Source organism: Procambarus clarkii, chromosome 60 (assembly GCF_040958095.1).
Source record: "Procambarus clarkii isolate CNS0578487 chromosome 60, FALCON_Pclarkii_2.0, whole genome shotgun sequence".
NCBI classification, from domain to species: domain Eukaryota; kingdom Metazoa; phylum Arthropoda; class Malacostraca; order Decapoda; family Cambaridae; genus Procambarus; species Procambarus clarkii.
Genome location: NC_091209.1, coordinates 10338500 through 10354646, shown reverse-complemented (window position 1 = coordinate 10354646; position 16147 = coordinate 10338500). Strand labels below are relative to the sequence as shown.

At 38.8% G+C, this 16147-nt stretch overlaps 1 protein-coding gene across 4 annotated transcripts in view; it reads left to right on the top strand.

Moving 5' to 3' along the window:
• The window catches only part of LOC123766899 (uncharacterized), a 68710-nt gene that overhangs the window by 30191 nt on the left and 22372 nt on the right, over nt 1-16147 (top strand). For all 4 annotated transcript variants that reach the window (XM_045756363.2, XM_045756364.2, XM_069307472.1 and 1 more), the window contains 2 exons: nt 184-317; nt 7462-8709. In XM_045756363.2, the coding sequence (XP_045612319.1) occupies nt 184-317; nt 7462-8709 (1382 nt within the window). The remainder of the gene's footprint in view (nt 1-183; nt 318-7461; nt 8710-16147) is intronic.

The window sequence follows — 16147 nt, the reverse complement described above, 5'->3', positions numbered from 1 at the left end:
CTGCATGATAGGATACAGTACAGTACTATTCTGTGATGATTAGGGGTTTTATAACAAGTCTAGTCCCATTTAATATGAGCCATTAATTAGTTCATATTTTGATACCTTTTTTAACTTTCACTACAGTAATTAATTTTCTGCATTGGTTTCTCACCACATACATCAATATTTTGTCTTTTACAGCTCCGCGGATAAAGCAGGAGCGGCTGGATGAACGGGAGATCAACCAACTGGCTATGGAAATGGCAGAAAAGAACAAGCAGAAGATGATCTCCCAGGCAGCACAGATTGCTCAGCAAACACAAGCTTCACAACAGGTGTGTACAGCTCTTTAATTACACTAGATTAGTAGATTAAAATGTAAATCTTCCTAGTATCATGTCTATAGGGGTAATTATACTGGCAAAGATCTGTAAAAGGAACAAAAGGCAGTTTTTGATAATGAGAAGTCAATATTTATACATTTCTTTAAACATGGAAGAGGCTTTAAGTATTCATTGGGTGTACATGTGTGGATGTTTACCCTGTTCTCTGACCTGCTACATTTCTTGGATTTACAGCCCATCTCTGTTTAGGTAGTACTTATAGTTACGATGAGGATTATCATACATATATTGATGTAAAAGGCAATTAGAAGTAGAAATTAGGACTTGAATTGGGACAAACCAGAATAGTTTTTGTACTGATGTTGCAAAGAAAAGTTAAGATAACTTTCCTAGGCCTTATAAAATACATATATGTGAACTCCATCTTGTTTATGTACAATGGTGCACATAGTTGCAAAAAGTACTATCTAAACAGGAAGATGGGTTTGGGATTTATTTAACCAGCTCCCATCTCTCACACTTCAGTATGATTAATTTCATGGTACAGTATACAGTACATATTTGGGAACAGACTTTTGTGGTTGACTTATGCACTGTTGGGTATCCCATCTAGTATTTCGTGTAATTAGCTAAGTGTGAGGATGCTCTCACAGTATGAGAGCTACACTCGTGTCCCGTCTTCCCAGTACTGTCGTGTAATGCTTTGAAACTACTGACGTTCTTTTGTTCCAACCATCTACCACTCTTGTTTGCAAAAGAAAACTTTCTAGTATTTTTTTGGCACCTTTGTTTCTTTGGCTTGAATCTGTCCTCTTGTTCGTGAAGTTGCTGGTTTCAGGAATTCCTCTTTCAATTTGGTTGATTCCTGTTAGTATTTTGTAAGTGGCAATCATATTACCTCTTTTTCTTCTGTCTTTTAGTTTGGCATGTTTAACACCTCTAGTCTGTGTGAAGTACCAGTGCTGTGAACAATTCCTTCATTTATGTGGTATCCTTGGTTTTGACTATCACCATTATCTACCCTATCATTTTCCTGGCTGATGCTATTTTATTGTTCAATCTAAATATTAGGTCTTCTGACATTATTATTTCTAAATGTTTAACTTAGTCTCTTACTTTCTGTATGATCTGAATGTCTTGCAACTGTACTCCTTTTTTGTTGATACAGTATATGATTATAATTTTTGCATAATTTTCATCATGACAGTATTCATGTTGATTTATTTTGTTATGAAATGATGATGGTAAGCTACGGTATGTGTTGTTTCCCTCTATATCTGCTGTGAGGAGGAGGAAGCGTAACAATACGAGGACAGTGCCTGTTAGAACCGAGATTCACTCCTTACTTGGGCAGGATTTTGTTATTCTTTGCAATGTTAGGAAAATTGTATACTGTTATTATCTTATTAATATTCATGATTTAGAAAAAAATAAGATGTGAACTGAAAAAAGGAGACAATGGTCTCTAAAGTTACACCAGATTGGATGCAACACAACATTCCCATGCAGATATTTACCACAAAATGGCAATGTCTGGTATTGCATCACTTGTTAAATGTTTGGACACCCTATTTCCTACTTGGTGGTTTAAACATGTATAATGTTTATAAAATTTAGTTAAAATAAAGGATGTCAACAGTAATTTAGTAAATGATTGTCAAAGCTCAAGTATTATTTATCTACACTATAATCCTGTGCATCAGGTTACTGTATGTCTAGTCGTGTCTTTTGGTCAACATGTCCCAATTCTAGATCATCATACACAAGATGAGAATTACATGCGAATATAATAAGTAGGAGTCACTTCAGTGAGCCTCTTCCCCCATGTATATATGGAGCCTATTCTCAAGGCTAGTTACATCATTTGCCTTTATGATGTGGGCTGGTAACCTGTTCCGCATGTTTACGACCTTGTTGACAAAACCTTTCTTCATATTTGTTTGAAATGTTAACATCTTTAGCTTATAGCTATATTTATGGGTTCAGACATGTTCTGATGATTTCAAGACCTTGCCCATGCTTGCTGTCTCACGAGAGGTCCCAAATATCCGTACCAGGATCTGTCTGGTCATCGTCGTTTGTTTTTCTTGTGGGAATTGATGTCCACTCATAAGAAGGTGATCAGAAATGGACGGCATAGTCCAAGTAGAGCCTCACCCGAGTCGAATATAATTAGAGAATAATAGTTATACATTTATTTCTGGCATTTCTGGTTATTAACCCAAGCATCATATTTACTTTGATATTTGTTGATAAATTGTTGCCCAAATCTCTGGTATCTGCCAATCATGACCCCCTCTAGTCTCTCTTACAATTTGATTTGCTCATACAGTATCTGCATCATTCATCTGATAGACTGTGCCACTGTCATTTTTCCAAGTTTAGAACTTTGCCCTTATAAGTTGAGCTGCTTCTGCTACTTTTCTTGAAAGGTTTACCATATGAATAAACCTTTCTGGAAGTCTTCAAAGCTCTCATTCTAGTTTACTATTTGTCCAACTTTTGCATCTCCAACAAATTTGCTGATATTACTGCTTATCCCAATACTGTATCTGCATTGTTGATGTATTTTATGAATAGCAAAGATCTGAAGATGCTTGGATCACACAACTAGGTGAAACTTTTCACTCTTGACTTTACCTCAATGGTGCTAATTCTGCTTCCTATTCTTCATTCATATCTGATGCAATTGAGAACAGTTTCTCCATTGCCATGTGCCACAACCTTCCTGATCAGCCTCATTAGCTACACTGTCAAAGGCTTTACTTAGGTTCAGATAGACGTAATCATAATTGTTATTGTTGTCGACTGTATCGGATACACTTGTGTAGGAGAATGGAAGATTTGTGAGAAGATCACACAAGCTGGTACTGTACAGTACTTTGATGATAATCTTTAACACTTGTTTAAAAATTAAAGTTTTAACAGTGAAAGTAACAGTTATAAGTAGTATCCTAGATAGATTTGTCAGTGAAGTTCTTACAAATAATGAAACTGGACATCTCGCTTGGCCATGTAACTGGCCAAAAATATTCAAAATATATGTAGGACTTTACAAAACTTGATAAAATCTTCATTCAAGAAAAATCCAGACCACACTGAACCACTCTGTGCTCCTCACCAAATACTCAACTCCACTAGCATTGTAACGCTTTTAATTTCTCGTGTCTGCAAGTGTTTATTAATATTCAGGGATGGGGGGACGATAATGGTACGTACATTAAGCATAATGTACATACCATTATCGTGTAGTAAAGGGTCAACTCCATCTAAAATTCAAGTTGAACCTCGCTTCCATTTGTCTCTCTCACTCAATTTAAGTAGTTAATCTACTTCAGGGGTTGTCAGATAGGATCTGTGGAATCCAAGACACTTGTATCAATGTGCATATGAAGAGTTTTCAACTTCTATATTCTTATGAAATTATAACATGACCCATTCCTCTGTATAAAATAAACTGTCATTATAAATTTGTTAAATCAATACAGCATTGTATTGGGTTATAATATTACTCATTGTAACCCTCACTAAATTTAATATTATTGAGTGAAGAACACAAAGATATTCTACCCTTAAATTATTTTGTAAATTAACATTGTTTTAATATATATTATATAATTGTAGCTAAGGATATAATAGTCATATTACATCTTAATGTCATCTCTTTATCTGCCTCAGATATTAGTTGGCATACTTTGTTCAAACTTTATAAGAACCATATGTATCCTCCTATTGAAATGCTTGTTTTAGTAATGCTATCTGGGTGTCTGCTGGAAAATAAAGTTTGGCAGGCATGGTTAAGTGTCATTTAGCTCCTATGTACATATTTAAAAATTTACTGAACTGTTTCTAATACAAATAGCAATCTGAATGTTAAGAGTCGAGAGATACGCAGGCCGTGGATGTGCAGACGCACATGCGGAGGACATAGGATCGCACAGGTAGCATAGGATCCCACATGTGCATATGCACATGTGGACATGGGATCGCACAGGGGGGGGGGACGTGCAGACATACATGCGGAGGACGTGGGATTTCACAGGCGGGGGACGTGCAGATGGACAGGTGGAGGACACGGGATCATACAGGCTGGGGACTTACATGCACAGATTTGGCAACCAGATTTTCATGATCAGATTAGGACCTGTAAAAGATTGAGGCATTATACTTAGGGAAGGCATAGAGTATGAGCTCTACCTGAACATGTAACTGAGGTGTGCTGACCTTGATACGAGTTCTGTATAGAAGAAACTGCTGAGGGCCCATGCAGGCCAACTCCTATTTATACCAGCTGCACTCTTCCATAGAAATGTCTGGACTTGCTGTTTTAGTGAATGGGTGTGAGAGCTTAACCTAGGTGGTGGTGTGGGGGTGTGTTTGTAATTTACTTCAATTTTTAACTGTCGTAAACTACTCTCTTCATCTAATATATTCCTTCTCTGTTTGCAAAAGAGAATTTGTGATCTCTTGCAATTGCCGTACTCATAGGTTTGCTTGCACAAACTCCTTTTTATCAGTAACAAGATGCAAGATAAATCACATTTATACATAAAAGATACTTGTCAGGTCCCTAATCTACACAATAAATTAACAGCTTATTGAAGTCAAAGATAAGGAAGGAAGTGTAGAGTAGACCCAGTGAAGAGTAGAGGTGCTGTCAACCTCTACTTCTATCAGCCTCTAGTAGAGGTGCTAGATGACTTGTATCAACCTCCTATTGGCAAATATAAGAAATATTGAGCAAACAAATGTGGAAGTTTTCCTGTGGAAATTAGACATATTTCCTGCAGAAAGTGTCAGACGAGTTGTCATGGCAATGTAGGCCATATATGTAGGCCATTGGCAGCAACAGCTTTACTGATATAGTCTGCAGAAAAGCCAGGCTACAGAAACGGCTGAATTTTTTAAACTGGTTAGAGGTAATCCCCAACATTTAGAATTAGTGATAGCTTTTAGCACTCTACTATTCACGTTTATTTAACACACCTGTTCTCTTGCTATTCACCCACCATAACTTTACTATATACATCAATACAATTTTCAAGTAATCTTCATACAATACTGTCACTGTATCACTTTGCTAAACAAATGATATTTGTTTAGTTCAAATTTGACATGGTCATGTCAGGCCTTATTCACTCGGTTTACATTGTTTCTAATATTCTTCCCTAGACCTGCCTCATGTTGCCAACCTTGAATATACCTGTATTGAACAACCATGATTCCATAGCAGAAATGTTATATACATAAAATAATAATAACAGTCTAAAATAATAATAATAGTCAATTGGTACACAATCACATGATTATTTGAACTTTGCAACATTTAACAGAACTGCAATCTTAATTACATGTCGGTAACTTTTTAAAGTACTTCTCTTTTAACCTTGTGATGTTCATTTCCCAATCCCATAAAGGCAATGCACACCTTCAAATATTTCCTCATTAGCCTTCCCTATGAATTATCTCAATGCAAATATCTGATCTACACACACATTTTTTCACTACATAACCCTCGTTTATCACTGACCAGTTTGCAGTTATTGTTGAGCTCTTGAAACCACTCTCCTACTGTATTGTGTCCACTGCACTTTGTAAACAAATGTCTAATTCTTCCCTTTTGTCACACATTTACAGTTTTTTTTTTTTATGTCTAATTCTTCCCTTTTGTCACACATTTACAGTTTTTTTTTTTTTTTTAAAGAGTCCACTGGTCACACCTCATTTCTCCACACTCCCTACGTTCCATTTGAACTATTGTGATACATTGAATCATTTCTATGTAGGCCTCAACACCTGTAGCTTCATGTGCCTCATCACCAACTGCAGCCCCACGTACCTCATTACCACCTGCAGCCCCACGCACCTCATTACCACCTGCAGCCCCACGCACCTCATTACCACCTGCAGCCCCACGCACCTCATTACCACCTGCAGCCCCACGCACCTCATTACCACCTGCAGCCCCACGCACCTTATTACCACCTGCAGCCCCACGCACCTCATCACTGCCTGCAGCCCCACGCACCTCATCACTGCCTGCAGCCCCACGCACCTCATCACTGCCTGCAGCCGCCACATTCACCCCTTCTACTCCTGCAGCCCCATGCACCCCATCACCAGCTACAACCCCACATACCACATCACCAGCTACAACCCCCACGCACCCCATCACCACCTGCAGCCCAACGCACCCCATCACCACCTGCAGCCCCACGCACCCCATCACCACCTGCAGCCCCATGCACCTCATCACCACCTGCAGCCCCACGCACCCCATCACCACCTGCAGCCCCACGCACCCCATCACCACCTGCAGCCCCACGCACCCCATCACCACCTGCAGCCCCACGCACCCCATCACCACCTGCAGCCCCACACACCCCATCACCACCTGCAGCCCCACGCACCCCATCACCACCTGCAGCCCCACGCACCCCATCACCACCTGCAGCCCCACGCACCCCATCACCACCTGCAGCCCCACGCTTTCATGCCCCTTATGTGTAGTGAAAGCGTGTTGAATAGTCTCGGGCCTCTGATGATAAAGTTCTCTGAGTATCTGTTGCACCTCTGCTTTTCAATGGGGGGGGGGGGTTCTGCACACTTGCATATAGTATGTATTTTTTCATTAATTCAGAGATTTTAATTTGTGCCCTTTGGAATTTGGACCCTTATATATTCTAAGCTACGGATTAGATTTTTTGGTAACACTCAAACATGTGCCTAATATGTTGACAGCAATCATACACTGTCATTTTTTGCACCAGTTGTTGGCTAGCGTTCTCTACCAGATGTGTAGACGTTTCCCTGCCAGCAGACCCAATTCATGTTGCTTTTGTTATCAGCCTTAACACTTCCCCAAGTATAATAAAAAAAATATTGGTTTTCCTCTCAGAACCATTTCCACGCATAGCCAATCACTTGTCTCATCATTCACCATCTGTCTTACATTACAAAGAATACTAAAACATTTATAATGTCAATTTGAGCATTTGTATTTAACATTACCAGTTTCCCTTTGGTTACATTGTATTAACATGTTATTCAGGTACATGCTCACATCTTCTCACATGTAAACATTGTTTCTAACACAAGTTGTCAACCTTCTAACAAATAATTTGACACCTTACAGGCCCTGCAGCGAGCTGGTGGACAACAAATGATCACATTTTATTTCAATCGTGAGAAAAATAAGGAGCTGGGAAGTGAAGACTCTATTATTCCCAAGAAGTTGGATGAAAAGAAGAAAGGGACCATTGATGAGGAGAGTGTGCGAGGACGTTTTGGTTGGTCCACCATTCATAATGCTCATATTCCGTATGTATTCAGACGGGAGGACAAGTATTGTGCTGTAAGAATGGTGGAAACAAAGTTGCTTAACAAATACCTGAGCTACCTCCCACACGAGATAACCACGTGCATTCATGTGAGAAGTTACTTTATTACGGAAGCAGAGGCAAAATTACTAAACGAGATAAATATGAAACATTGCGAGTTTCAATTTGGGCGAGACCTTTTCACAACCAAAGATTTAGTAGTGAGATTACAGGATGCACGGTGCTTTTACAAGTTCCTAGATACATGCTTTAAGAAATTGGTGCAAAAATCTCCTGAACAAAGTGAATATTGTGGTTTCGTAAGAATAAATGGTGAGAGTGTTGTGCCGTATACAGTGAAAAATAGTGAAAAGTATGTACCTTTATTTTATTTTGAGGGTGAAACAGACACACTTAAGCTAAAAGCAGAAAAAGTTGATAATTGGGAACTTGCGTACCTCAAATTTTGTTGTAAAGTTCAAGGAATAAGAAACGAATTATTTGCCAGTGATACTTGTGCAGTGGTTAGTTTAGAGGATGTGCAACAGTATTTCCCAAAGGATACTCAATTTGAGGATTGGTGGCCTCAGAAAACGGCAGAACCAATGAAAGTTGCGAGCCACGGCACAAAACCAGGTGGCATCTGGACACAAAGACCTCCTGGGGGATCACCTAGTGGGGTAACACAGACCTCATTGGCATCATCATCTACTACTCTTACACCAATTGCCAGTAAGCCTCCATCAGTAACTGCCACTACTGCCTCCAGCCACACATCATCAGCATCATCAGTGGCTGTGTCAGTAGCAGGCACCTCTGGCTCTCTGGCATCATTGACCAACTCCCTCAATAGCATTAACTCTCTCAACTCCTTGTACTCTCAGTGGGCTACTTTGGTCAATGGTCAAGCAGCCGCTGCTGCTGCATCTGCTGCTGCTGCATCTGCATACTCTAGTAGTCCAAATATGCAGGCACTACTTTCTGGTCTTACTAGTGAACAGATGAGAAGGTTACAGCCACAAGTCTCATTACCTGCATCAACACCCTTAATTCCAACCATAACAGTAAGTTGAGTGTTTTGTTTATTACTTAATGAATGTATGACCATGCACACACAGTAGTGTGTGTGTGTGCACGTGTTGCCACACTCTTGCCATCAACATAATGCTGTACACCACATACCAGGCTACAGATAACAACCCAGTTCTTTTCAAGCATATTAGAGCAAATACCTGGTGCTTGTGCCATGGGATTTTTCAATAAATGTGTTGGGTTGTAAATTTATATATTTTGGCAGGTGTAAACTAAAAAAGTTGTGCATTCCAGGTGACAGTTGAATTAAATCACAGAAATTAAAAATTTGTCTTTCAGCCAATAGTGAACCCTTGTTGCATCCTTTTAGTTATATATATATATATATATATATATATATATATATATATATATATATATATATATATATATATATATATATATATATATATATATATATATATATATATATATATATATATATATATATATATATATATATATATATATATATATATATATAATATATATATATATATATATATATATATATATATATATATAAATATATATATATATAAATATATATATATATAAATATATATATATATATATATATATATATATATATATATATATATATATATATATATATATATATATATATATATATATATATATATATATATATATATATATATATATATATATATATATATATATATATATATATATATATATATATATATATATATATATATATATATATATATATATATATATATATATATATATATATATATATATATATATATATATATATATATATATATATATATATATATATATATATATATATATATATTTATATATATATATATTTATATATATATATATTATATATATATATATATATATATATATATATATATATATATATATATATATATATATATATATATATATATATATATATATATATATATATATATATATATATATATATATATATATATATATATATATATATATATATATATGTCGTACCTAATAGCCAGAACGCACTTCTCGGCCTACTATTCAAGGCCCGATTTGCCTAATAAGCCAAGTTTTAATGAATTAATGTTTTTTCGTCTACCTAACCTACCTAACCTAACCTAACCTAGCTTTTTTTGGCTACCTAACCTAACCTTACTTATAAATATAGGTTAGGTTAGGTTAGGTAGGGTTGGTTAGGTTCGGTCATATATCTACGTTAATTTTAACTCCAATAAAAAAAAATTGACCTCATACATAGAGAAAAGGGTTGCTTTATCATTTCATAAGAAAAAAATTATAGTAAATATATTAATTCAGGAAAACTTGGCTTATTAGGCAAATCGGGCCTTGAATAGTAGGCTGAGAAGTGAGTTCTGGCTACTAGGTACGACATATATATATATATATATATATATATATATATATATATATATGGCTGATTTACTCTTGCTATGATTATGTAAGCTATTTTTACTAGATCTGCAAATGTTTTAATGTATTTTGCTAAAAACATCGTACCATATAATGTGACGAACTGTGATAGTGCATCGTGTAATAATAGTGGTCACTTGATGGCTTAGGAGCTGAAGATGTTTTGAAAGGTAGCAAATGTTGACAGTTATGCTGGGATGGCTTCCCCTTCCCTTACTGGGTTTTTGCTGGTTAAATGATCGTGAGTTATGATCATTTAGCCTAATCGGATATGTAATAAAATTGAATGAATGATTACCATGTTAACCATGCATATGAATATAAAATATTAAAAATAGTTAATTTATATAAGAGGGGGTTTAATGCTGTATGGATGTGTACATTCTTTGCATCGCCTATAAATACCAGAAGGCTTTATAGATTCATAGGTTGTATTCATTGTACAATGATAAGAGAGTTATGGTGGCAGCAACGTCATTCCTTGTTGTCCTAGTGGAAATTAAGTATGCCATTCAATGTCACAGAAGAAATGAGAAAAAAGATATTAGAGAAACTCTACTTAAAAAAAGTTAGAGAATTAGAAGCTTCTTCAATGGATTTGATTGGGAACGGTTGGCAATAGGGGAAGATGTAAACAAGATAGATCTGGTCAATTTTTCCAAAGTTTATAATGAAGGAACCCAGAGATTCGTCCAAAAATATACAGAACTGGTATTCGCCTTCACAGCCTACCGAGTGTGCACACAAGCCTTGTGGCTCCAAGTCTTTGGTAAACAAGACTTGTTCAACAGAAACTGCCAAAGGGCTAGAGAACAAGAATTAATACCATTATGGAAGATATATTACTGACAAACATGAAAACACAAAATATACAAACCTTTGAGAAAGGGATAGCAGACAAATCAAAGTGGAACCCAGCCTATCCCATAAATTCATTAGAGGTAAACTGGATGTAAAAGGTAACAGGCAGAGATTAACCCTTGGACAGCAGCTATGGAGAAATGGTCATACTTATGCACACAAAATTTTAAAAGTTCAACAATTAATTTTTCATTATAGAATTATTAATTTTTATGCAGAATGTAAGAAAAGCATGAAAATAAATGAATATACTAGTACTGCATTTGGCGGCATAAAAGGCACACTCTCGCATTGGATGCATCCCTATTTTATAAGGATATTTTGTGAAAAAAACCCAGCGTTGAATGTAATGAAATGCCATTTTCAGAGTGAACCCGAGAGGCTCCCTGGCACCCTCCCTCCCTCCAGTTAGCAGTTTTGCATCGTTTTGATGCTTAGCCTCCGAACTGAAGTTGCTGGGTAGCTGGCGCTTGTGTCCGGGGCTCCCCCCTCCCAGGGAGGGGAGGGGAGGGGAGGGCTGTACGGATGAAAGGCAAGGTGTGATGTTTGCTTGGGATTTGAGGGAGTTCTGCCTCTGTTCAGTTATCGGTTGCAACTTTTTTACCATGTGGAGTCTGTTTTGTTATGCCTACCTTTCTGGGTGCCTAACCCCGGTCGATAGCAGATAAGGAAATCCCCCAACCACGGGAGTTTTCCAGGGGCCATTGCTCCCTTTGCCTCTGAGGGCACCTGACAGCTGGGTGGACAGCGCTTCAGATTCGTAGTCCTGAGGTTCCGGGTTCGATCCCCGGTGGAGGCAGAGACAAGTGGGCAAAATGTTTTTCACCCTAATGTCCCTGTTACCTAGCAGTAAATAGGTACCTAGGAGTTAGACAGCTGCTACGGGCTGCTTCCTGGGGGGGGGGGGGTGTAACAAAAAGGAGGACTGGTCGAGGACCGGGCCGGGGGGATGCTAGACCCCAAGGGACGCTAAGCCCCGGAAACACTTCAAGGTAACTTCAAGGTAACCTCAAGAAGATAACCTCTCTGAGGGATGGGCCCAGGTTCTGGCTCATGGTCCCCAGTAGGTTGAATTGTATTAACCTGCCTGATACCTGCTTGATGGGAGTATGGGAGTTGTTCCACTTCCCAAATGCTATAAGTAATGCTCTATTGACTAATGCCCTGGTCTAATGTTTCACATAATAGCCAGATAGCTCCAGAGAGATCCAAAGGGGCTCCCCCACAGAAAAATTGTCTTAGCATGTTTCATCATACATGTATTGAAAGATATTTTAAAGTGGATTTTGTACCCCAACTCTCACCACCAATAAGATCAGCTGTGTAGTTGTTTATATTTTGGGCAAGGGAATTGCTATACAGGATGTGAAACTTGTATTTCTGGATGTGATGGTTTGTTGCCTTGACAGGCCACCAGGGCGGCACACCCGGTGATGGTGCACCATTTTCCCTCTACACATTTCACTGCTCCTGTTGTGCAGAATGTAGTCAGAATTAGTCACAGTTGCAACCAGTTAGAGGCAGCCATGAACTAACAGTCAAGCATTCAGGCACAAGTCGGTCAGGCAGGCATTCGCAATCAAAAGTCAGTCATGACTAGTCAAAGGCAGTTAGGCATTCACAGTTGTGGTAGCAATCAGTCACAGTTTGTAAACAACATTGAGTCTACAGAATACCAAGGCCACCATATGGTAGGAAGGCAGATGAGAATCTGAACCATATTAATCCCTTACCAATCGTCTAGACTGTCTAGACGCAGCTGGAGGGGTGAGGGATATTTATGGTAGGGATGGTGGGGGGGGAGGTAGTGGGGATGGAGGAGCCGACTCCCCAAGTTTGGCCTCGGGCCGGGCTTGGGGAGTAGAACTCCCAGAACCCCATGAACCAGGGAGCTGAGGGGTAGATCAGGCGTGACCACAGCCAGTCTGCCTGCGACCCTGTCAGTCTGCCTGCGACCCTGCCAGTCAAACCCAGCCTGTCCCCCCCCCCCCCCCGGAATTACCTGCCTCAAAAGCCCAAAAGCTTGTTAAACGAGGAATGTGGTGACTTGAAGTACAGATGACCTGATGCCACGTTGTAGTATAGATGTGTATTATGAGATGTGTAATGATAGTTTAATCAATTCCTGTTGACAGACAATTTATATAAATACTTTGTCATTATTTAGCTGTAGGACACATGACTCTCCACTTTGTTTACATCCGTCCACCTGCATCCTCCATGTTAATTTAGTTCATTCCAAGCTCATCATTATTATTATCTGACTGACTTCAGATTTTGTCTGCACTGGTTTGTAGCCATTGGCATTTCTCACTGGTTGTCCCTCAATAATTTGTCTATCTAGTGTGGGAGTGGGATGAAAATTTTAAAGAGTGGTGGTGACTGACACATCCTCCATGACCCACATAGTACAGGCCATAGTCATTCTAGATGGGGAGGGTTGAAGGAGTTGGTGAGGAAAGGAGGATGTGGCAGAAGGGGCTTACACACTCAACAAATTGCAAATAGCTATAGCAATATGTGCATTTATTTGTTTATTCATTTAAATATTTAGAAGAAAGTGCATCAGTTTTGGCAGCCATTTTATGCTTATGATAAATCTAATAGCTGATATAGGCACTTGTATGACTGGGGTTGGGGTGTTGTGATCAAATAAGATGTTGACATATCTTAGTCTGTTTATCGAGCCAGGCAACCTGACTTAACTTTAGCTCGTCTGACCATGTAGTCTGCCTTTATGTAGCTTGGTTCTAGTGGAGGAAAAGGAAGAGTGGTTTACCTGGATTGTACCTGGATGAGGTTCTGGGAGTTATTCTGCTCCCAAAGTTCGGCCAGGGACCAGACTTGATTTGAGAGCTTGGACCGACAGGCTATTGCTTCGAGGCCCACATATCTACTACAGCCCGGTTGGTCTGGTACTTCTTGCAGAAAACTGTCCAATTTTTTCTTAAAGACTTCCACTTTTGTTCTTGCAATATTTCTTGTACAGTAATTGCCTGAGGATATTGAATAACTGTGGACTTTTGATGTTCGTAGTGTTCTCTGATTGTGCCTATGGTACTTTTACCTTTCATTGGCTCTGTTCTGCATTTTTTTCCATAGCATTCACTCCAGTATATTGTTGTTTTACTGTGATTTAGGACCTGACCTTCCAGTATTTTCCATGTATATATTATTTGATACCTCTCTTGTCTCCTTTGTAGAGTGTACATTTTGAGATGATTCCAGTGATTTGTGATTTATCGTGTGATGCATGCTTGATACCTGTTTGATGGGGTTCTGGGAGTTCTTCTACTCCCCAAGCCCGGCCCAAGGCCAGGCTTGACTTGCGAGAGCTTGGTCCACCAGGCTGTTGCTTGGAGCGGCCCGGCTGTGTGTGTGCTGTATATGTTCTGTATTCCCTCTTTCATTAATTTCTCCTACTCTGAAAGGGAAAGTATCAAGCAATACTCAAGGTGGAAGAGCACCAGTGATTTGAATAGTTAGAACATTGCAATGGAATCCCTGGATATGAAGGAACCTTCTTGTAATCCATCCTGTTATTTTTCTAGCCGACTTGGTTTATCTTGAGGTTATCTTGATGATTTTAATGTCCCCGTGGCCCGAGGTCTTCGACCAGGCCTCCACCCCCAGGAAGCAGCCCGTGACAGCTGACTAACACCCAGGTACCTATTTACTGCTAGGTAACAGGGGCATAGGGTGAAAGAAACTCTGCCCATTGTTTCCTGCCGGCGCCTGGGATCGAACCCAGGACCACAGGATCACAAGTCCAGTGTGCTGTCCGCTTAGCCGTCGGCTCCCATAGCGGGTGGCTGAGCCACCAGTTTAGCTGACTTAGTTCTACTATTTACTTGGTTATGTTCCCTAAACATTAAGTTGTCAGACATTATTGTTCCCAGATACTTTACATGTTGGTTTCCTACTATGGGCAGATTTGATTGTGTTTTGTACTCTGTAATTTGTCTTAATTTTTAATAAAACTAAGTATTATACTGTACCTGGAATTTATCACTGTTAAACATGTTATTTTCCAATGCCCAATTGAAAACTTTTTTAATATCAGCATGTAGTTGTTAAAGTGTCTACTACAGAAGTAATTTTCATGCTGATTTTTGTCATCTGCAAAAGATGACATAAAACTCTGATTTGTATTTTTGTCAATATCTTGTATGAGAATGAGGAGAAGCAGGGGTGTGAGGACTGTCCTGAGCTTTTAATTGTGCTTGAACCCAATTTTATTTGGCTGGCTTACTTACTCTTTGTATTCAGTTTGAAAGAAAATTGAATATCCATTGCCCTACTTCATCTTTTATTCCGACTGACCTCATTTTGTGGACTATCATTCCCTGGTCACATTTATCAAGTGCCTTTGTGAAGTCTGTGGTTGCTTGTAGTTGAAAGACGGTCCAATCTTACCTTACCTTATGCGGCCCGGTCTCCGACCAAGCTTCCCCGTTGGTAGTCTGGTCAACCAGGCTGTTGGACGAGGCTGCTCGCAGCCTGGTTGATCAGGCATTCTTTGGAGGGGTTTGTTGATTACCACTCTGTTCTTGTTCAAAATCCATACCACTACACATTTGATGTTTTATTACTGTGTTGTAATGTGTATTTTTCATGTTTAGAAAGTTAGTCAACAGTAGTAAATTTTGGATTAAAATGTATCTCAGCTTTCACCATGACAAATGGGAAAATTTTCAAATATCTTAAATTTGAACACTTTTTATGGAATGCATCTCATTCATTAACCCTTAAACCACGTAAATCATATGTATATGATATCGGTGACAAAACCGAAACTGCGCACATCACATATATATGATTTCGTGTCTAGCGCTATAATTTAAACGCCCCACCTGGGATAGGGGCAGCTATAGTACAGCCACGACCGATAGTTGCCAGATGCCACCTAGAAAAAATCCAGGCCAACATTCTTGGGTGTTAGAGCATCAGTACTGAGCAAGCCACCAAGGCTGGCGCACGCAGCACGAGCTCACAGCACCACTGTTCAGCTTGTGACCACAGCATCGCCTACAAATGCCATAATATATATGATACTACTATTTTTTAGCAGTGATCGTATTACTGAAGCCCCCTGACTGTGATAAAACTGACCAGGATTCTGATAATAGCAGGATTGTG